The sequence below is a fragment of the Mirounga leonina genome, unplaced genomic scaffold (assembly GCF_011800145.1).
Source record: "Mirounga leonina isolate KUSES-001 unplaced genomic scaffold, KU_Mleo_1.0 Mir_104, whole genome shotgun sequence".
NCBI lineage: Eukaryota > Metazoa > Chordata > Mammalia > Carnivora > Phocidae > Mirounga > Mirounga leonina.
The window spans coordinates 7,276,202-7,300,933 of record NW_023270231.1 but is presented as its reverse complement, the minus strand read 5'-3'; the positions used below and the strand labels follow the sequence as shown (position 1 = coordinate 7,300,933).

Genomic DNA, 24,732 nt, shown 5'->3' with positions numbered 1-24,732 from the left:
TAAATCCAGGTTCAAACATGGCATGTAAATATTCTTACAAAAGTTTCAGCCCTGTTTAGTTTTTGTTTTGAATAAATACTCCTTTGTTGTGGGGCTTTGGTTGATTTCTAGAGTCCTGAATTATTGTTGTAGAAAACCTGTCAAGTTTCATTTTGTCTTGGGAAAGTAGATTTGCTCAGGTCTTTACTTTGCCATTCTAGGAATGTTCACATTAATTATTATTATTATTCCTGTTTCCTGCATAAATAAGGCTCAGCAGGAACTGCCCAGTGGGCCATGTCAATATTTAAAGTGAGATCTCTAATTTCAGTGGCTTTTTATGCTATGATGGAGATGGGTACCAAAGTGTCCATTATGAGCCACCCTATTCATCTCTAGCATACTTCACATGATCTTTCCTTTTGATATGAAATGACTATTTGTGTTGTTTGTAATATTTTATAAGATTATTAGTTTTTCAAACAGACATGGACCATTAGTCAAGGAAATCCAGTGTAAATTTTTTTTGAAAAAGATGAATTTTGAAAGTATCAGCTTTATAATGAAGGCAATATTACTTACACAGTGTTTTAGGCAAATCAATAGACCTATATAAATTTCTCTTTTATAACGACACTGCTTATGGTAAGAATCAAAGAAAGTAATATCCATAATTATACTTTGATGGACTATTAATGAAGAAATCATACTTGCCATAATAAAATGTGCTACATGTTACAGTTAGAGAAATACAGGTAAGTTACCAACCCAAACCAAAAAGAACCTTAATATTTTACAGCCCCATGCAGATATCGACTTCTCTTTAGACCACAAATGTTTTGTTGAAAAATAATGTGACTTTAGAAAATGTAGGTAATCAGCATTGTTTCAAATGCAGTTTTGAAGTTCGCTCACTATTAATGAGGAACACCTTCCCTTTCTCTGTGAAGTAATTCTTGCACCAAACATAGTACAGTTGCTCAATTAATATTATCAAATTAATGTATGAATCGGTATCGATTTTCTGAAAAACAGAGGTCATTAATCAATTGAATTACCCAAATTCAACTGGCTCATATGTTATATTTGAAAAATACAGTAGTTTGAAAATTGTGGAGTTAAAAAGAATTTCAGTATTAAGTGTTTTTTTGTTACGTTGGGATATCTGCAGCAATAAACAGCCTCCTTCTCCACCTGGAACAAAATAGCTGTGGCTGAGGCTAAGGAGACTGGGCACGTGGCCTGTTTCTCACAGGCCTGAGAGCTTGCTCCAGTGTCATATTAGGGCTCCTTCACACACGTTAGTTCCCTGACAATAGAGTTTGTGACTCTCTGAGTTAAGTGTTAATATGTTACTATCACCTTTCAATGAAAGGCCTGTCCCTCATCATCATCAGCCATCCCCAACAACAGAGTGCCTGATAAATATTGAGTCATCTTTTAAAAACTCATGAAACTGCCCAAGTATTAAATGCCCTATACCTTGTACATTTATTGGTAGATGTGCATCTTGTTTAAAATGTTGTAACTTTAGGTTCACTTGGATTCTCTATGAATTATGAACTTTCCAAGGTCATCCTGTCATCTTCACTTCTGCCATCTCAGTACCTACCACAGTAGCTGAAGGGTGTTAGATGGTGGTTAAATGGCTCACAACGCATAAGGCTGGCCTTATATCCCCAGTCCACTGACAAATGGTCCTGGACCACTTCAATTCTTCTTACAGTTCAAGTTTTAGCTTGGGCATGATTAGTTCCTACAGATACAACTATGTAAGTTATGAAGAATGCCAAGTTAGCCCTGCTATTTGTCTCTTAGCACCCTCTACTTTTCTCACAGTATTTATATTATCTTTGCTTGATTCTCTGTCTTCCTCTCCTAATTGCAATTTCCTTAAGGAAAAAAGCCATGAAATATTTATGTCTACGCCCTTATCATGGAGCACAATACTTAATACAGGATAGAGACTCAGCAAATGTTAGCCGAATTTAGCATAATTAAATTAACATTTGGAGTTTGACTGAAATGTGGCTATAATGTAATCAAGTCAGATGCTTGTTCTTGTTGGTCACCAGAGTTGGAGAGATTTTAGAAAACTCCAACAGAAGGTCTTAACAAACAGGTATAATGAAATTCAAACAGATGGTCAACAATTATGCCAGGTCCATTCCGATTTTGATTTCTTAGCTAATTATTATGGTGGGCCCCGACATGGATATATTTTGATAGCCCAAATTACCATCGTTCACTACATTCATTTTTGTGAGAGCCAAGAAATCCGTGAATGTGGATTCAGCTAGTTTACGTGAGCAGTTTTATTTGGATTGAATAAGCAATTTGGTTGGAGGATTTTAAAATTACTAATTTAGCTAAATCATGAATCATTTTTTTGATAGATGATTTGTAGAGACAGAATTTATTTTGTTTTTGCCTGGCCACCATCTAACACAGAAAGATTTTGCCTCACATAGTCCTGTCTGTAGAAACCCGGTACAGTTTTATCCCCGTCATTGAAATCATTTTTCTATTGTCTTTCAAGTGATTGTAAGTATTTTGTACTTTAATCTGACTTTGTGGTCATAGAAACATTGAGGAAAAGAACAGCCCCAGGGGAGCTTTTCAAATGACAATGCTCAGACTCCTCCCTCAAAACAAACCAGAGTCTCGTTTGCAGTATTGACAATAGATACTCTACTATCATTTCAGGATTTTGATTCTGTTCTATTTATGTTTTATAAATTTTGAGTTGAAGTGCTACTGGTTGCACCAGAGATTGGGCATTTAATAATTCCTCTTTTTAAATGATTCATTTAAAATCATAGTTTAGGGTTGGGGCACCTGGGTGGCTCAGTCGTTAAGCGTCTGCCTTCATCTCAGGTCATGATCCCGGGGTCCTGGGATCGAGCCGCGCATTGGGCTCCCTGCTCGGCGGGAAAGCCTGCTTCTCCCTCTCCCACTCCCCCTGCTTGTGTTCCCTCTCTCACTGTGTCTCTCTGTGTCAAATAAATGAATAAAATCTTTAAAAAAAAAAAAAAAAGAAGAAGATGTAACACAGTTAAGATGGCAATACCTGGGGCGCCTGGGTGGCTCAGTCGTTAAGTGTCTGCCTTCGGCTCAGGTCATGATCCCAGGGTCCTGGGATCGAGCCCCGCATCGGGCTCCCTCCTCGGCCGGAAGCCTGCTTCTCCCTCTCCCACTCCCCCTGCTTGTGTTCCCTCTCTCGCTGTATCTCTCTCTGTCAAATAAATAAAATCTTAAAAAAAATAAAAATAAAAAATAAAATAAAATCATAGTTTAGGGTCATACTATTGACACATCTTCAAAATTCTTCTCTGTACCCTAGATTCTTGCCAGCACTTGGCACTTTAAGGTGCTCCCACGCGAAAATGTTTAAAACAGGTCAGTGGTAAGTCCTATGAACAATAGGAAAAGAGAGTCAAGCATTCCATTTGGTTATTGAATAATGTTAACTTTATTATTATAATAGAATACAGTATGACATAAAATTAAGAGCTTTTGCTAAACTCTGTAAAGCAATACATGCATCTGCCATAAACAACCTCGATTCATGTTAGGTTTTATTGCCACTTCACTGCACTAAGGTGCAATAAACATTCAGTGTCATCTTTTAAAAAATGTTCCTGGGAGTAAACAGGAACTGTCCTCTATAAGAGTGTATCTTTATTTTCAAGGAAGACTTAACTAGTATTACATGGTTTAGCAAAGCACTGTAGAAAAGCTACATAGAATAATTTGTCTTTGATAAATTGTGCAATCAATTTATACAATAGAATACTATTCACACATACTAACAAACTAAGAAATGATAGAAATGCAATCATTGCATAGCAGAAAGCAGACTAATAAGAAATATTCACATCTAGTGAGCAAAATACAGACCAAATGTTAGCCATGAGGAGTCTGGAAGATAAAATGCTCTTAATAAACACATTGGGTTAACGCCGAAAAATAACAGATATAAAGAGCAACACAGAGATTAGAGCCATATTTCATTTTATTTTTTATACATAATATCTACACATGATACCAGAGGATGAAACGTCCTTGGTTCAGTCTTTATTGGCCTAGCTCGTTGAATTTAGGCAGGACCAAATCAAACAATAAAGCACATTTAAAAAGAAAACCAGAGTTTGTTTAGGAAAACACAAAGTGTGTTTTTTCCTACATCATTGGATAGCAGCTTTTTGAAAGAAACATTGCTCAAAACTTGGGTACGGATCCCAACGGACTTATTTGGCAATTATGCTGATAGGCTTATGTTATAGTATTCTAAATGTGGTTAGACTATGACCTGTGGATTCTGGATGCTAATTTTAAACATCTCTGAAATTCTATCAGACAAAAGGAGACTTCAAAAATACCTTCTGCATAAATATTCATCTCTAAAACATCTGGGAAGTAATGAAACAGACCAGAATTTTTATAGGGAGTATTAATGGACCTCTTGTAGTTAAAGCCCTTACATAGTATACCTACAAATATATTGCTACAGTATAAATGAAATGTAATAATGTTACTCAATAAAAGCTATTTCCTGTACATTCTTTCATGTGTTTTTATATTTAATGCTACATATGGTATAACACTTATTGAGATAGTTGGTATCAGCAGTTATAGCAATAATATACAGTTGATTTTCTAGCTCCAACTAATGCTTTTCCATTTTCTTTCTATTTTACAAGAGCCTCAAATAGGGAAATGCGGCATGACTTGAGCAGAGAGCAAGTGATTTACTACTGTACACCAAACGATAGTTTGAAATTATAAGCTTTCTCTATATAAGCAGACTTTATACCCGTCTATTTTAAATTCCATCTGATTCCCTCAGGCTGTTCTGTTTTTAATGCAGGCTCTAAGGTATTTCCATAGCACTTTACAACATTCTAACAGCTAAGAGCGGTGAGTCCTACACAATATTTTAAGAACACAACTTTAAAAAAGTAAAAAATGTACAATCTCATGCTGTATATTTACATACATAATTTATATATTCTATATTTGCTTATTAGTCATAAATTTCAATCTAAAGCTTTTAATGTACTGTTATATAAAATAATACATTCAACAATTCTAGAGCTTGCAAAATATGTTTGCCCCTCTAAAAACATCTTTCATAATGAGAATCAAGTGATTATTGGACCCATGTGCTATCTGGATATAGACAGGGTGGCAAAGGGAATATTTTTTAATTGTTTTATTTTTTATTTTTTATTGAGTGTATGTCTCTGTTAAAATGATTCCTCATTGAATCTAGTGATAAAAGCTCAGATGATGGTGAAGTAACCTATTTAAAGCATTTCTCTTTTTTGGATTAAATGTGCTTAATGGTAAGTAAGGAACTGCACGTTTGCCTATGCAATTTCCATGAATTTTAAAACATCCTTTAACAACAGAATAATGCATTAGCCATTTTTAAACGGAGAAAAAAAATGGGGATCTTCAGCTTTGGAAACAAAGTGTTAAAGCTATACATCAGTTTAAAAAAACAAAACAAAATGTAAAGTACACTGCAGTCTGTGCAATAAAGACATAGATTTTTAAAATTTCTTTCATTAAACATTTATAATTTATTCCTTGAAACACCTCCACATAAAAATATTTTCGACATATACAGTATCTTTTTTTTTAGAGTATTTGGAAATATATATCTACAAATGACCTAGAGTTATAAAGTTTTAATTTCCTTCTACTTTTCTTCATAGCTTGGACCTACTCCCCCAGCCTTTCCTCTCTCTTTCATTCTGTCTCCTTCTGTCGTGACTTTTCTCTCTTGCTTCCTCTCTCAGAATCCTGTCTCTCAGCTGTATGCTCTGCTTTGCTCTGGACTGCTGGACAGGGGTCTGTTGTTCTTGTATGAATTATGGAATAAGGAAACCTTCAAATTCTTTAAGACAGAGGCAATAAAGCAGGTGGAAATCACTGTGTTGAGAACAGAAAGCAATTCCCAGTGCAGAGGACTGAACAACAGAATGTGAATGAAAGGACCTATTGATGTGGGGTGGGGGCTTTTAGCTGAGGCTCTCTGTTTAAATATGTAGCCCAATAGACCAAGTTAAAGATTCCAAATAGCAGTGGGAAAGCTATTCTTGACAGTCGGTCAATTTTGCTGACACTGTTAAAGGTTTTCTTGGGTTCTGGTGGTTTTGTTTCCGGCTTGACTTCTTTTGGTTCTATGGTTGCACTTTTAGCAATCGTAGCTAAGCCGGGGTCACCCCTGGCCAAATTGGGGGTGTAGCTGGTTGCTGTTGGTGCATAAGTGTTGTTTTTCTTAATGAGAGGATCCTTCACTTTCTTTGGCTGTAGAAGGAAAGAGTAAAATCATTTTGTTCAGTAAACTGTGGGAAGGAAGTTTATAAGTTGTTGAGCAAAGTGACCTTTACTCTGGAACCCAAACCTATGCTTTGTTTAAAACGTGAGAAATGTAATGTATGACTGTATTATTGAGACAAATGAAAAATGCAGACACAAATGCCCAGTTATAAAATTGACAGATTCGGGCATCTACTGTACAGCACAGTGTTTACAGCTAATAATACATATCCTAGACTTGAATGCTGCCAAGACTAGGTCTTAAATGTTCTCACCACAAAACAAGAAATGGTAACTTTGTGACAGGATGGAGACGGCAACTGATGCTATGGCGGTAATTGCTTCACAACATATAAATGTATCATATGAACCACACTGTATGCCTCAAACTTACACAATGTCATGTGTCACATATCTCAATAACACTGGAAAAAAAATGCATAGTAATTTGCATTGCATCTCTGAATAATTTCCAGGCTTTCCAATCAGGAGGTAGAGTGATGTGATGCCAGTTTAGGAGCCTAGCCTCAAGAACCTTTATAGCCTCAGCCTTTACCCTCTAGAAACATATTACTGCCTCATGAAGAAGCCTGGACTAGAAAACTGGGTGACCAGCGATCATGTGCCGTAGAGAGGGCCCGCCAGTATGAGGCCCCAGACGAGTGAGAGGCCATCGTGGATGCTCTCCCCCTGGTGGAGCCTTTCGTGTACTGCAACCATGTTACTGAGGCCACAGTCTACTAACCTGAAGTACCACCAGGTTGTTCTCAGCCCCAAGCGCCTGGTGGTTACTTTAAGGCACTAAGTTTTGGAGTGGTTTGTTTTGCAGCAGTAAGGTGCTGAGCCAGTTATTATTTGCTCCTTCTCCCTATGTTGCAAGTGGGCAAATGATAAAGCAGAGTTATTTAGGGTATCCTGAAGTCAATTCTTGTTCAATGTCAGCTGCTTGTCCATGTTATCTGTGCAATGAGTCACAACCCGCAGCATTTCTTGGGGTTTCTGTCATATAGAAATTTCTAAAAACCGAAGTGGTTCATTGTTTACAGCTATGTGGTCTGCTACATTTGCCACTAGCCACTTACGATGACTGAGTACTTGAAATGTGGCTAGTGTGTAAGTATAAAATATGTATAGGATTCTGAAGCCCTACTATAAAAAAAAATGCAATATATCTCCTTAATAGTGTTTTCTATTGTTTACACATTGTAAATATAATATTTTTGATATATTGGTTAAATCATATTATTAAGTCACTAATTCAACATCTGAAACTAATACTATACTGTATGTTAACTAACTAGAAATTAAATAAAAACTCGACAAAGAAAAAAAAGAAAAAAATTAGTTTCACTGGTTTGTTTCACTTTTTAAATAAGGCTATTAGAAAATTTTAAATTACATATATGGCTCACATTTGTGTCTCACATATTTCTGCTGGACAGCATTATTGTAGAAGAGTAGTTCTCACTCTTCTGTGCACATTAAATCACTAGTTAAAAAAATTTAAAGGGCAAATATCTTGGGCACAATCCATATTTTGAATCAAAATTCCTCAGGAGCAGAGTCTGGTTACTGACACTGCAAAAGGGCATACAGAGAATACTGATGAGCAGCTAAACTTGACCAACCAGACTCAATGTTCTCTGAATAATTTGTATTTTTATTATTGAATCAGAATAAAATCTTACTATCAGAAGACCTGCTGCTTTTCACAAGACACACTAGTCAGGAATTTTAACAGGTTAATTTCTTTATCCAGCCCTGTGAACTATCTACTACTTTTTCTACCCTCTCCGAATCCTTACGAATTGCATTAAGACAACAACAAAGAGCCCAGAATTTTTTCTTTCTAGTATTACATCACTAAAAGTAAGACCACTTACTCCAACTGTACTCCTATTTTATAGTGAATACAGATTTGGTTAAGCTTTATGAATAGTGACAGAAATTTCCATAATAATTTGTACAAAAATAAAACAAGTGAAAGTGATTCTCTCTTCAATGTCAAAATGACTACAGGTCAAAAATAGATATGGTTTAGTAAGTTATGCAGGGGAAGACTAACACCACATATATGATTTCACTTACATATGGAATCTAAAAAACAAAACAAATGAATAAACAAACACAAAGCAGAAACAGACCATAAATACAGAGAACAAATTGTTGGTTGCCAGAGGGGAGGACATGGGGGTGGATGGGCAAAATGGGTGAAGGGCAGAGGGAAATACTGGCTTCTAGTTATGGAGTGAGTACATCATGGGAATAAAAGGCACAGCATTGGGAATATAGTAAATGGTATCATAACAGCATTGGATTGTGACCCTTGGTAGCTAGACTTGTGGTGAGCATAGCATTAATGCATAGAGTTGCAGAATCACTAGGCTGTATATCTGAAACTAATGTAACATTTTGTATCATCTATACTAGAATAAAAAAGTAGATATGGTTGATTACTTCAACCCAGTTAAAAAGCCAAACTGAATTTGCATTAGTCCATTTCTTAAAAAGTAAGAGTTCTAACATTGCAGAATACATGAAAAAGCATGCATGTCCTTTAGATAAAATGTATATGTACTCTATTGTGGAAGAGAGGCAATGGGTTCCAATCTAATCAAAAGTTGTTGAGTGACAATCACCCTGTTAGATAAACTGAAACGAATAACCTGCAGCAGGGATAATTCTTAGAGAAGAGTTTATATTTTTGATAGATTTCATTTCTCCCAGTGCCAAATTATTATAATACTCCAGTACTAAGTTTCTCAAGTTAAGTGCTTTTATTTGCAACATCATGTTGAATAAAATATTGAGAAATATCTGGTTGGCTTATCGGGAAAGAATACTTAATAATCTTCTTAATTTTTGAGAATGTTGAGCTCCCTACACTCTTTAAGAAATTGGTATTTCTTTTTTTTTATTAACATATAATGTATTATTTGTTCCAGGGGTACACGTTTGTGATTCATCAGTCTTAAACAATTCACAGCACTCACCATAGCACATACCCTCCCCAAGGTCTACCACACAGCCACCCCATCCCTCCCACCCCCTCCACTCAGGCAACCCTCAGTTTGTTTCCTGAGATTAAGAGTCTCTTATGGTTTGTCTCCCTCTCTGGTTTTGTCTTGTTTCATTCTTCCCTCCCTTCCCTTATGATCCTCTGTCTTGTTTCTCAAATTCCTCATATCAGTGAGATCATATGATAATTGTCTTTCTCTGATTGACTTATCTCGCTTAGTATAATACCTTCTAGTTCCAGTCACGTCATTGCAAATGGCAAGATTTTGTTTTTTTGTTTTGTTTTGTTTTGTTTTGATGGCTGCATAATATTCCATTGTGTATTTATATACCACATCTTCTTTATCCATTCATCTGTTGATGGACATCTAGGCTCTTTCCATAGTTTGGCTATTGTGGACTTTGCTGCTATAAACACTGGGGTGCACGTGCCCCTTCGGATCACTACATTTGTATCTTTGGGGCAAATATCCAGGAGTGCAATTGCTGGGGCATAGGGTAGCTCTATTTTCAACTTTTTGAGGAACTTCCATACTGTTTTCCAGAGTGGCTGCACCAGCTTGCATTCCCACCAAGAGTGGAGGAGGGTTCCCCTTTCTCTGCATCCCCGCCAACATCTGTCGTTTCCTGACTTGTTCATTTTAGCCATTCTGACTGGTGTGAGGTGGTATCTCATTGAGGTTTTGATTTGTAAGAAATTGATATTTCTTTTAACAATTTACCATATGAAAATGGATCTTAAGCAGGCTCCTGAATGCTCAGTTGATAATGTGATAACTTACAGAAATTTTCTTTTTATTTTCAAGTTACACCATGTTAGAGATTGAAAATTTAATTCTCCTGAAAACACTCACCTGGTCATAGAAAATATATTTTATTCATCCTCTCTGAATGTCAAAATGAGACCTGGATCACACTGTGCTCACACTCCCTGTAAAAAGCCAATCAAACTGGCAAAGCCCTGGGGAAGATTTTTACAGAGGCATAGATAATTTACAGAAAATATTACCTTTCTCATTTGGATGACGGATATAGATGAATTATTGATATATGTATATATATCAATTATTGATATACATATATATATATAGGTAAGATACAACTCTATCTACATCTATATTTGTATACTGAATAACATGGACTACAGATTGATAGAGATCAGAGTATTTCCTTTGAGAAACAAATACAGGGTCAGACAGAGATAATAACTTAACTTTGAGCTCAACCAATGCCTCAACCCAAATTCTATGTTTTCTGGACCAAATTCAACTAACAAGTCACTAACAACTGATACTGATGAGACAGAATCAGAAAGACACTGGCCTCTTGCAACAAAGTATTCAGATAGAAAAGCAATTGTTCCCAATGTTGGCATATCACTTTTCAGTTGTATATCACCCACGTTTGCAGACCACTAATTCTGAAGCACTTTAGCAGACTATTTCAGTGATTCTAAGATGTGAATTTAAAAATGTTCACATCTGTGACTCTGGGTTATGTCTTATACTTGGTAGTGTCTTATGATTAACTATTCTCCATGTTTGGCTCTCTTCTTTGGGCTGCTCTTCTGTTCTAGGACAAATGGAGACCATCAATGTCTAAAGTAAGTATCTGACAATCACTCTGTCTTCACTCTTTTACTCCTCTCTCCAACCAGTAAATGCAATCCCTTTGTCTTGTCCCTTCTCTCTACTGAACCTGAGCCAAGGTCCTTGGTTTGCAAATTCAGATTTTTTTTTTATATACTTGGCAAGCACGTTTCAAGGCAAGTGAATTTTGAGGGCCTGGTTAAGGTTCTGTTGGCTGCCATAGTGCATTCTACACAGACCTTCTTTTGCTTTCACTTGTGAAGATCATTGGGGTGTTCAGCTGACTCATCTGTGCCTGAGGGGTAAATCTAAAAGAGCTTTTACTTGGCAGCATCTTTTCTTTCCTACTTATGCATATATTAATAGCTCATCTTATAATCAGTAACACTTTAAATTAGTTTAAATAAGGTAGATGTTTCTACCACAAAGCATTCTCTTTTCTAGCACATCTGTGGAGCTATGAGGAAAACACCACTAAGTAAATTTCTTTACAATAGACCCTTTCATATTCTTGAATATCCCGTGACTCTGTGATATAATATGCAGCATTATTCAAGTGTATTCAACCACAGAACTTTATTCTTAGGGACCATCTCATGATACTAGTACTCGGAGGAATAGATTTTTGGGAAAAAGCTGCTATAGAGTGATTCCTCCTAGGTTATTTCTAGACATCTTACAATCTCTGTGTCTCTGACTTTGACCTTCTTTCCACCATCCCAAGGCTTTCTTGCATTTTGACATATTTTTCCTTCAAGCCATACAAGTAGAAATATCCTCACCACACGTGCTTTAAAATGCACTCTAAAATAGGTTCTAATTTAGGAAAAAGGTAATGAGCTTGACTTGATAATTTTCTACAATGAAGAATTTTTCTGTGATTTGTGTATGATCCTTAAAGCAAACCTCTAATTTGGAAAGGAAATATATTTCCTGTCCTTTACTTCACTGAAAATTGGAGATAATGCATTTTGCAAACTAAATTCAATTGGGGTATTAGAGTTAATGATATTTATGGCCAAAGTGATTAGGCTCAGAAAACAACCAAAACCTTTGATTTTCAAGTTCAAATTATAAATGGCATAAATTTATTTGCTCCTAATGTCAAGTTGATTAAAACTGTTCTCAAATCAATAGAGACCACAGCAAAGCATATTTGAGTAGAAATGTTTACCTTTGTCCCTCCTTTATCTCCTTTACTCTACTTTGCACATCGGCTCACTTAAACAACCTCTCTCTTTAGCACTACCAAAATTACCACAGCAGATAGTCACTTATGATACAAGAAACAGAGAATCCTCATTATTCTGTGTCTGCATTCTTCACCCATTCCCCAAAGTCCAAACATGCCATCTCACAGGTTTAATAAGACATACCAGTGACAGATCATGGGGGATACTGAAGTACTTACCTTTTCTGGAACCACACTTTTGCCATCCCATGCATAACCTCTCTTGGTGAAATAATTGACCGTGGCAAACTCGATCAGAGCTGAGAACACAAAGGCGTAGCACACTGCGATGAACCAATCCATAGCAGTGGCATAAGCCACCTTAGGAAGGGAATTTCTGGCACTGATGCTCAAAGTTGTCATGGTGAGCACAGTTGTTACTCCTGTAAAGGAAGAAATTAAGTGAATGTGTAGGTTCACACTACAAAATTTGATCACTGGAGGTCAGCTTACTTGGGCAAAGGGAAACCAGCAGGACCACAGATACAGTGTGTTGTTTAGTTCATCCCATTTTGGTTTGGGATGGATGAGTTTTAATTTAACCCCAATGTAGTTGGCAGTTCACAGTATGGCAGTATTGAGGGGGATCTCTTGGAGAGATAAACTGCTCTGCTACCGAGAAGCTGCTAATAAGATCATGAATTCCTTTAAATGGGTGCCTTGAACAAGGTGTCCTGGGCAGGAAAGGAAGTAATACTGTCTCACTCTCCCCAACTCTTTGCAACAGAAAGCAATGATCTTCATTGTCTCTGATCCACAAGAAACTGCTGGATCCTTAGCTCTGTTTAATATTCTATCTGCATATCCTAAATGTATAAACCAAGAAGCCAACAGCTTCTTATTAATCACTGATAGATAATTGAATTATTTTAGGATATTTTGTTACATTACTTTTAATTAATTATTTTAGGGTAATATTTTGTTACAAACTCTTCTGCTTTTAAACTGTCTTTCCCCCCTAATCCTGATATAGCTTTTTGAAGAAACTCCTGAAATGTGTTGCATGTCACTTGCTTGAGGGCACATGGCACAGAAGTGACAAAACAAACATTTGAGCACAAGCTTGCCTGATTCAGATGTCCACAATCTTTCCCTTTCTCTGTTAATGCTGCCTCATCTGCCCTTGGTCTGCATATCCGTCCCTAGTGATTAAAGTTACCAATATTCAAAGCGGTTTTCAAGTCAGTTGTTTTTAGCTTATTTAGATAATTAGTATATGTAATGCAGTAAGATCTAATATTGTAAGACACCTTTTAAGCCATTTGAAAGGGTATTAAAAAATTCACAGTAACCCAGTAGGCTGCATGGTATGGAAAAACTTCAAACCTTTTCCCGTGACTAGTCCCAGACTCACCACTTACTAGTTCAACGGCTGCATAGGCAAATTCACTTCTAGGGACCTTAGTCTCCATATCTGTAAGAGGGGTGATTTAGATTTTATTCTCTCAACTATCTATCATTGCTGAAATTCTAAGAGAAATTTCCGCAGTTATTCACAAGATTATTTGAGGATTAAATGTAACAATATGTAAAACATTTTAAAAATGATAAATTATTGCTGTGGAAGATACTGTCATCCGATAGGTCTAAAACTCATATCTATGATTACCCCTTTTGATTAATTTTTAGAGAATCAGTAGTATCCCATACCTGGTAGGTGGTTAATTTTTCATAGCTGCTTTAAAACATCCAATATTCCCTAGTTTTCCATGAATTTTAAGGTAGATGATCTTTGTAACTATGTTAGGAAATGATAAGATTAAGAAGAAACACAGAGACTTATTGAATCATATTTTTGATACACAGGGTCACAGATATAAGGGAATAGACTTAAACTTTGAAGATGTTACAGAAAGTTCTGGGGCATTAGCTGTATTATGTAACCAACAAATGTTTTAAGAAATAGTGGCTGGTGAACAGCTCTTAAATTTACATATCAATATTAACTTGAGCAAAGAGCAAGGTAATTAAATGTCGATATTTGAGGAACAGAACAACCCAGTTTCAAGTCCCAGCTCTTTAATTGCTGAATGACCTTGGGAAAATTGCCTCACAATTCTGAACTTCTGTTGGTTTTCTTAAAAAAATATTTCTTTGCAAATTAATTTTAATAAGTCTAATTCAGAGGGCTAATTATTATGAGTATTAAATAAACTACTGTAATAAAGTGTTTAACATTGAACAAAGTTAATGGCTATTATTATTGACAACTTCAGTCCTTGTTAATAAATCTCTGCTACAGTGAATTCCATTTTTTTCTCAAATTTTGGTTCATGTAGGCAACTGTCAGAAGTAATTTGGGAATGTGTGTTCTTAAACCAAATGTATCCATAAATTAAGTTAAGAAGGGCATAAATAGAGGGGTGTGTGTGTGTGTGTGTGTGTGTGTGTGTGTGTTTGTGGTCTTACAATTCCTGCTATAGGGACAGGGAAAAGAACAAAAATGGGTTGAGCATCTATCGAGTTCCAAGAATTCAACCTGACAATTGACATATTTTATTTTATTCTTCTCAATCTTTTAAACAGCACTATTTTACTTTAATTGCACTCTCATTTTATAGGCAACTAAATCTTAAAAAAATGAAGATTGAACCTAATACTTTGACTATCTGGCAACAAAATTACATGATCACGTTGCCTCTAAATGACAGAGAGCATGGACCAGCGAGAAGATGGGATTTGAAGACATAAAACAGGCTTCAACCATGTTGCATTCTCGATGCCTTATAATAAACTGTTACAAAGTACAATTTTTTTTTTCTTTTTCCTTTGTGTATTTTTTTAAATATCTGTGACCCTCTCAGGCATCTCACCCAGCACAGAGGAATGTTCCGAGTTGAGACTAAAAACAATAGAAACATGTTCTAAGTAAATGTTAAAAGGCTAAAGGTCTTGGGAAATTGTATTTGTGATTGTATTGAACTTAAAACTTTGAAATATATAACTTGATACACGGAAATACTTGCACAGTTGAGTTTACAGATATGTAGTTATGTTCACCAAAAGGGCATGAGTTGGCTGAGCTATCAGATTGTTGAAAATGTTAAGAGTAAGGTTTTTGACTTATAAAACATTCCAAAATGCTTTAGAGAATTTTCAAACAGGAAGGGTAGGATTTATTAGGGTAAGAAGGGGGAAGAGTGAGCATTTAAAAAAATCTTTTTCACTATAGTATTATTGTTCATTCTACAAAAATAAACATAAAACATATGTTCTCTATTCTATTTTTCTCAATTTCCAGTGACTAAAGGGCTCAAGCTGAGGATACGTCTATAAATAAGCATCTTGACAATAGTTCAATCTTCAGTTCTAGTAAGTGGCTTCAGCACTAGTTAATATTAGCAAATGGTAATAAAAAAAGAGTTTGAAATGAACTACTCTTGTGCTCTGCAGCTGGTATCATTCTGGATCTTAATATACCTGTGTTTCTAGGCTACTGTCAGAGCAAAGATTTGGTGGTTTCCAACCTGGAAGCACTTTGCTAAATTCAGAGGAAAAGACTCTTTTCTGGGCACTTGTAGCAGAGTCTTGCTTTTTTCCTGAGATAACTGATTTTCCATACCTCGCCTATTCTTGAAGAATGATACCATAGGGATCTCTGCACATGAATAATCTTTAGATTATAAGCTTCTTAAGGCTTTTTATTCCATAGTAAAGAGTCTTAAACATAGCATGTGCCTAGTTGATATTCACATGCATCTATTTACATACATTAAAATGGCTTGCTATTTATTTATTTTATTTATTTTTTTATATAAGATTTTATTTATTTATTTGACAGAGAGAGAGAGAGCGAGAGCAGGAACACAAGCAGGGGGAGTGGGAGAGGGAGAAGCAGGCTTCCCGCCGAGCAGGGAGCCTGATGTGGGACTCGATCCCAGGACCCTGGGATCATGACCTGAGCCGAAGGCAGACGCTTAACGACTGAGCCACCCAGGCACCCACGGCTTGCTATTTAAAGAGTTTTTTAAAATCACACCATAATGAGAATGGTAATTCTTTGAACTTTCTTCTTTTTTTTTTTTTAAAGATTTTATTCATTTATTTGATAGAGACACAGTGAGAGAAAGAACACAAGCAGAGGGAGTAGGAGAGGGAGAAGCAGGCCTCCCGCCGAGCAGGGAGCCCGACGCGGGGCTCGATCCCAGGACCCTGGGATCATGACCTGAGCCGAAGGCAGACACTTAACGACTGAGCCACCCAGGCGCCCCTTCTTTGAACTTTCTATTGTGCTAACTTCAGATTTTAATGTATAGTTATTTTTTCATTCCATTTGCAACGTCATCAGGATGATATAACTTGCTCCCCAGACCCTCGCCTGCAAGTCTTGATTGGCACTTACCAAAGACAGTCCTCGCTGGTACAGACTCTCTGTTGAGCCAGAACGAGACTTGGGAGAGAATGACTGTCATTATGCATGGCAGGTATGTTTGAATAACAAAATAGCCAATCTTTCTCTTCAGGTGGAAATGAGTGGTCATAACAACATATTCTCCTAGAGGGTGAAACAGACAGTAAGGTGAGCAATTTGACCTTGAAAAGATGTTATCTCTGGATTTTTCCATCAGCAGCAAAAACCTAGACTTAAGACATATCCTGTCTCCATGTGACATCTGGCTCCTGAAGAGAAAATGTTTATCCAGGAAAGAACAAAGATGTAAAAACACCAGAATGGGTTTGAGGATGCGACTGAGGTGCCAGAGATCTCATGGATATTGCTACCTCCTTATCCTGGTATATCACACATTTAAGAGACAGACATAGCTGAGCATCTATTTACAGATTGGCTTTAATGACCCTGAAGGCAATGTGCGAGATCCTGACGACACATACTAATGGATTAGAACAGACCAAATCCCCAGTTTACCATTGCGGAGGACATTTAGGCTGTCTAATGAAGGAGCTTTGGTGTCCAAGTTAGGGGAATTCCAGTTCTAACACCAGCGCTTCCTTTCAGCAGCTCTGTGACCCTAGGTAAGTCATTTAGCTTAGCTGATCTTTGGAATGAGGAGAGTGGGATGGAATCCAGGGATTTTCAAAAATTTATTTTGAGGAATACCTTCACCAGAATCACCTGGGAAGGTTTTGAAACATTCAGTTCTTCAGGTCCCACCTAGATACACAAACTATTCTTTAAGGGAGGCTAAGAAAAATCCACTTCAATACAGATTTTTCCTAGCCTGGTCTAGGAAACAGTGGACTAGCTGGGCACACTTCATGGTCTTTGTATACATCAAAGTCTGATTTCATCTAGAGATCCAAAGCGATTGACATGCAACCCAAATTATAGGAGTTTTTTTTTTTTAATTGATGTTATATTTTCTCAGTTATAAATCTTAAAATTTTAGCTTTATCCATTCTGAATATATACTTAGCTATCTGTGGGTGGGTGGGAGAGAAATAGGTGTGTTCTTACTAAGAAAACATCACTTTCTTTGGTATTCACGTTGCTCCAGCTTTCTCCTTCCCTTCAACTCCAAATTTTGCCCTACACAACCTGTGGATTTATGTCTTAGCCCATGGCCATCTTGCTTCAGCCCCTATAATGTGGCTAAAACTGTTCATGATCTCTTAATATCCCAATCTTCATCTTTCTGCAAAGTAATCATAAAGATTCCTGGTATAGTTCTGCTTTCAGCTTTCTTCCCCATTTTTTTTTTGTCTCTAACCAGAAATTGCCTTTCTCACCCCTGCCCCTAGCATCATTTGTGCCTAGAGGGCTGCCAAATCTACAGCTCTAAGTGACATTGCTTTCTTTCAAAATCAACTTGTATTCCCAAATATCTACTGGACATCTCAGAGATACTGATTTTTCATTGACATCACCAACTAAATATGTTCAAAAACTGACATTAGTTAAGCTTTCCCATAAAAAAAATATAATAACCAATGTATAGTTGTGCTGCTTTTCCACTTAGAGTACATCTCTAAATTCATGGTACTCTCTCATCTGTCTGCTCACTCAGACTAAAATCCTGGAATCAAACCTTGGATGTTAAGTAGGGCTTCTGAGGGAGAGGGAAAGGAATCAGTTGATCACAATTTTAATTTCTCCTGTGCAGTATCTCTTAGTCTATCTCTTATCTCATGGTCACTGCTCTTAACTCTTTTGTAGATCTATTAACTGCCTTGTTTATCTCCAGTCACTTCCTCACTTTAGTTTTCCCTAAATTTTGATGTCAGAGTAATCTTTTTAAAGCGTACATGAAATCTTAAGATACCTTAATGGATTCCCATTATCTACATTAAGGTTTCTCAACCTCAGCGCTATTGACATTTCAGACAAGAGTTGTTTGTTGTGGGGGCTGTCCTATATGTTTTTGGATTTTTCACTTGACCTCTACCCACTAGATGCCACTAGCAAACACTTCACCCTCCCCCAGTGTGACAATCAACAATGTCTCCAGTATCATCTACTGACAAGCAAACTCCTCCATTACCTGGATTTAAGACTCTCATGTCACAGCTCTAATATGCTTTTCAGTATCATGTCTCATGTCTTACCACACATTTTCACATTTCAGTATCTTGATACAAAATTCTCTACTTGACACCTATTATTGCTGAATATTTTGTTCATCTATAGGTTGGGCTCAGTCCATAGCAGAATAGGAAGAAATGCACTGTAGAGGAAAGTCTATTAGCTTTGGAGGCAAATAGACTTGGGTTCAAAACTTAGATATGCTATTTTCTTCCTGGATAGCCTTGGGTAACTCGCTTACAGTCTCTGATCCTCAGTTTCCTGATCTATAAAAAAGTGAGAAGTATGTTGTGGGGAGAATAAAGAATAAGGGCTCTAATTAAGATCATGCTATGTAAGAGTTTTAAAATAAATGTTAGTTCCTTTCTCCATTTTCTTCTCTTTTCCCTCCAATCAGAATTGGTAAAAATATTGGTAAAATAAATGCATTTACTCTTTATAGGAGAAAATCATCCACACACACAAGTATGCTTTCACTGCTAATTGTTAATAATGATAACAATTGCCATTGACTGATCACTAGGAAGTAACTTCAAATTTATTTATAGCTTCTGTTTACATTTATAATAAAATCTCATGCTTTTTATTTTAGCTAACTTATATGCTTATATCCCTCTCATTAAACTGAAAGTTAATTGGGAAGAGGGACAGTTCTTTGAATATAGCATGGTTTTACATATTTTAAGTATTCAACATCTGTGTATGGTGAAAAGGGAGGCACTGAGGTTTAAGGGCACTCACTCAAATTAACATCCATGAGACTCTCTCTTTGGGAGGGGAAATACAATGTTTACTAATTTCTTTTCAGTTTCTGTAGATACCTTGGGTGATGATTCCAAGGTCATCTGAAAGAAATGAGTGATTCAAATTTGAGAAAAAGGCAGAAAACCAATTTTCCCAGGACTAGTAAAAAATAGTCTTGTGTGGACATGGCCATGTCACATTTCACCCTCTCAGGAGTATGCATTATGATTCCTAACCATTCATTCAACTGTGGTTTGTAAAATGTCATCAGCTCAAAGAAAAAATTCCATCTTTCATATAATGTCAGAAAGATGAGTGTCTATACATATTCCATTATCATCTTTTGTTGTCCACAATGTGACATTTTAGGAAGATTCTGCAAAGAATATTAATTTGGAGGAGCTATTATTCCACATTATATTTGCTATATAAATCACTTTCTCACTAACAAATTAGAGAAAGAATAGGAGGATTTCAAATCTATTGAACTCATTTTCTTAAATTAAAAAAAAAATCTAAGAAGTTTTGGCACAAAACACATAAGGAGGAAAAAAGGCAGCAAAATCAGAATCATGTTGTAATAGTTTAAAAATAAAAGAAAAACACAACAAAAAAATCAATCTCCTAAATTGAATTGAAAGAGTATCTCTAGACATCAAGTGCTTATGCACTAAACATGTCAAATTATTTTCCTCTAATTCAACAGTCTAGAAGAATTGTAATTCAAATATCCTTGCATATCATGTAACCCTCAGGGAAGCTTGTAAATTAGATGTGACAATATTTCTGATACATTACCATACAAAATTAAGGAGAAAGAGAAATAACAAGGATATAATTCTATAAAGCAGCTTCAAGGGTTTGTTGAGTAAATGGTTTCCATTTACTTGAAGAGTAAATACTTTGCTTAACTTTATTTGGTTTCAGTTTCCTCATTTGTTTGATTAAAATATAGTGCTTTACTTAACTATTTCCTAGGATGCTGGGAGGACAAAATGAAATGACAGATAGGAAAGTCATTTTAAAAAGCTGAGTCACATGCAGATTGACAGTGTGAAGACAGAAACAATAGAAATGTATTCTCTCCAGCTCTAGAAAGCAACGATTCATGTCAAAAAAGTTGTAGTGAACATTAGGTCCCTATGAACCTGTCACTTTTCTTCCAAGTATTTTAAACTTTGTGTTTTCTAAGCTATGTTTTCCCTAAGTTTCTACGTTACATATGTAATAGGATTGAGGAATCAAAAATATCATTGAGGGAGGAATTGGTGTTTTAATATCTGCATCAAAGAATTCTGGAATAGAAATAAAAAAAATGCTTAGAGTTCTAGGCCGCTTAGCCTTTCTAGACATGTCTCTTCATCTGAAATATGAATACGCTGACCAGATAACTATAGAAATCTCTTTGCCCTACACCCAATCCCCAGTTTTTACATTTTATGGCTACAATTATTTCTCTGGAGATGATGTACTAGGCTTCATAAGTGGGGGCCCTGAAGCTCCTTGGGTGAATGTCGATCACTGCTGTTGCTCCCTGGTCAGGGAAAATGGTTGCTTTCCCCATTCATTTTGACCCTGCAGGGTCATCCTTAAATCAACTCATCTAGAGAAGACTATCTTTAAGAAAGAGGATCTCACAATTTCTCTTGGTCATCTGTTCTAAGGATAAAAGATAGTCATTCATAAAGAAGAAACATTCTTATTCAGCAAAGCTAACCTAAATTTCCTTTGATCAAATCTATTGACTTAAGTAAATATGAAAGTTTTATAGCCATCACCATTTACTTCATAAAGGCATTGCCTATTATTATATTCTTATTGGCCATGATATTATCATTATGCCTGGTCACTAATTATTATGTTTCTCTGTATAAGTCATATTTTCTTGCTCTTTAGTCACTGTTGTAATTTTTGCACGGGCTCCCTTAAAGAATTACTTAGGAAACATAATGGGGTATAATAGAATGAGATAAGGTGCCATGTCTGGGGTCCAGTTCCAAACTGCCTTCTCTGATACTTCAAGCAGAAATGACTTCTTTATGCTATGTAGCTCCCTTGTACTAACGCTATCATTATTATTAATAGTAATATCTAATATGTATTACATAATTTTTATATGTCAGATACTCTGCTAAGCAGGTTACATGCATTTTTATTTCAATCTCACAGTAGCTCATGCAGATCCTTTTATCACCTCCAAATTGTACAAGAGAAAGAGGAACTGAGAAATGTCTTGCCAAAGGTCAGACAGTTAATAAGTAGTATAACCAGCAATTTAAACCTTCATGGTATAATTCCAGAGTCCATACTCTTAAATCCAAGCTGCACTACATTATTGCATTTCACACATGTCTATCTATGTTGCCTGTCATGCGGCTGAGAACACTCTGCAGCTAGCCTACCTCTAGGTTCAAATCTCAGCTCTGCCATGCCTAGCTGTGTGACCTAAGAAAAACAGTTAAATCTCTCTGGCTTCAATTATGTCCCATCTATAAAATGGATATAATAACATTCATACCTCTATCCTGGGATTGTTCTATTAGAACAATGGCAAGTGCATGTTAGCTACTTATATCAAGCAACTATGAGCTTCTTGAGGGCAGGAATTATGTGTCCTTCATCTGTCTTTCCCAGGCCCAATTACAATGTCAAACACAGTAAGTGAGCAAATGGTTGAAGGAATTAGTGAATAAATGAGTGAATAACATAGACTTGTACTGGATTTGAGAGCTGACTAGACTCATCCTTTTATGTGACTGTAAAGGTATTTCTCTGCCAGGTGAGTAGGTGTATTTCAAACTAAATCTCCAACTTATTGTCTTCTCCCAAAACTTATGGCAGACCCCAGGAAAGATACTGGGCCTCTAATGGCTTTACACTGAATTAAAAAAATCCAAGCATTGGATTGAGCCTTATATTCCGCCCCCCACCCCATGTCACTGGAGTGATCTAGAGGTGTTTGGCTTGAAAGAGATCACTGGTAGTATGTATGAATGTGTGTTCGCATGTGTGTTGGCTCAGGCAAGTAGGGCAACCCCTTCCAAGAGGTGATATGAATTGTTTCTCTCCCTGCAGAGAATTTTAAGGTAGAGGAAGATGGTTTTTATCTAATCATTCTCCATGTGGTGCTCTTTCTTGCTATCATTCCTAGTCTTCTGGCAGAAACAGAGAGGTAAAGCACTCAATGCTATTTATCTTAATGTTTTTAGGGCTCCACAAGGATATGTGAAATATGGGATTGAAGATCTTGAAAAGATCTTTGTTTCTTCCCACAGAAATCTATCAGGGTGGATTTTTGATGAGCTAAAGTAGACCCAGAGGAAGTATAGTTCAGTGTTTTATTGTGAGGTTGAAAAGTACACCAAACTGAGTTCCTACATCTGAGAATTTGCTATTTTCCTCACCTCCCTCCCCCGCGCCCCCATATCCATTACGGGAATGACAAGAAAAAGCTCTTATTTATATAGGTAACCTTGCTGCTTTAGTGCAGAATGAGTACTTTTAACAGACCCCAACATATGAGGTGCAACCAGTTTGGTGATGGTGGGTTGGGCCACTGCCTCTCATCCCTTAGCTCCATTTATGCCTATATTTCATTTCTGAGTAACTAAAATGTATGTAGGCTAAATCCTGATGAAGCCAGAGACGTCTCCAAGTTCATCAGAATGAGCCACTCACTTTGCAGACACAGAAATAGGTCATAAAGAGGGATGCAGTGACATGTCAAGGTCACTACCACTAGAACTAGAGTGGAGGCACTCCTTCCTCTGAGTAACCCTCCTGGCTTGTATATACTTCTACTATTGAATGCATGTCACTGGTCACTGTGGTTGAATTATTGTTGCTTTCACATCCCTCAGCCCTCATTCTAATGATAATGGAGAATTTCTTGAGGGAAAGTTCTATGTTTATTATTCTCAATGCTCTGGGCCTAAAACAGTGATTATTTGGTTCCCAACAAATACAGATTAACAACATGAAGTCAACCCCTGCAGCAATTCCTCCTTGATTATCCTAGGCTGGATACATTTACAATATTTATTTAGTGCCTCTTCTGTTTCAGCTACTATAGTAGGGATACAGAAGACAGATATGGTCCCTGCCCTCACAAAAATGTTAATCACAGCATTTACCACCCATTTTGATAATTATAGTTTATGTGTTTGTCTTCCCTTAGACTTCAGTTTCCAAGACAGCAAGCTCTCTGCCTTGTCTATCATTGACTCTCCAGTGCCTACCACAATATCCAGCTTATAATAGCATTTGATTCTTAAAAATGAACACTGCTCATTTTAGTATGTTTTCCCACATAACTTAGGAGGGAGAGAAATGTTCAGTATTTTCCATGTTCTGGGATCTCAGACTACATAACATTCTGAGCACTTACCAATGTAATGTTCTGCTTAGTATTTTATATTATCTCATCTTTAATGCAAAAGTATAAAATCCCCACTTTTTAGAAGAGACCAGAGTTTCTAGTTGGATAAATGACTTTCCCAAAGTCACAAGATTTCTATGTGGCAGGACCAGGACTTGAGGGCATATCTTTCTCATTGCAAAGCCTAAAACCTTTCCACTATGCCACATAAATTTTTAATGTGGGCAAAACTGAGCAACAGTCTTCTTCATTTTTCAAAACAAGAAACATAAATATTTGGGCTTCCAGAGTAGCCATGATTGTGACAAAATAAGCAAAAGGCAGATCCCATTAAGCAGGGATTTTCCAATAACCAGAATAAGATATATTGATCTATTACATGAACTTGTTAGAATTATCAGAGTCCTAATATAAAGCCTGAAAACTAAGGAAGAAATTTTTTTGACAAGAATAGCACTCCTGCCCTTATTTGTTACCTAACTGTATTTTTTTTTAGAAATTACCAAAGTGAATGAACTAACTTAAAATTTTAAAGACAGCTATAAAAACTGCTGGCTCTTGTTAAGCCTTCACTGATTGAACATAATTAAAATTATTGGGATTGAGGGAGGGTTAAAATCCAAATTTTTATAATTCTCCAGCCCAATGATCACATTACATTTAGTCACAAAACGGGTATTTGTGTAACTAAACTCTTATTTCTTTTTTTAAAAAAAGATTTTATTTATTTATTTGACTGAGAGAGGCACAGCGAGAGAGGGAACACAGCAGAGTGAGTGGGAGAGGGAGAAGCAGGCTTCCTGCCAAGCAGGGAGCCCGATGTGGGGCTCGATCCCAGGACCCTGAGATCATGACCTGAGCCGAAGGCAGACGCTTAACGACTGAGCCACCCAGGTGCCCCTAAACTCTTATTTCTTGAAACAACTTCAAAAGTTTAAAATTTGGGTCCAGCTGCTTAATAGTATCTGCTCTAGTTCTTTTG

The 24,732-nt window shown here is 36.6% G+C and overlaps 1 protein-coding gene across 1 annotated transcript in view; it reads right to left on the bottom strand.

Moving 5' to 3' along the window:
- Window positions 1-3,976: 3,976 nt before the first annotated feature.
- The window catches only part of GABRA1 (gamma-aminobutyric acid type A receptor subunit alpha1), a 58,425-nt gene continuing 37,669 nt past the window's right edge, over window positions 3,977-24,732 (bottom strand). The window contains exons 8-10 of the mRNA XM_035013755.1: window positions 16,490-16,642; window positions 12,328-12,530; window positions 3,977-6,297 (exon numbers count right to left, since the gene is read on the bottom strand). Coding sequence (XP_034869646.1) covers window positions 5,986-6,297; window positions 12,328-12,530; window positions 16,490-16,642 — 668 coding nt within the window. The 3' untranslated portion in view covers window positions 3,977-5,985. The remainder of the gene's footprint in view (window positions 6,298-12,327; window positions 12,531-16,489; window positions 16,643-24,732) is intronic.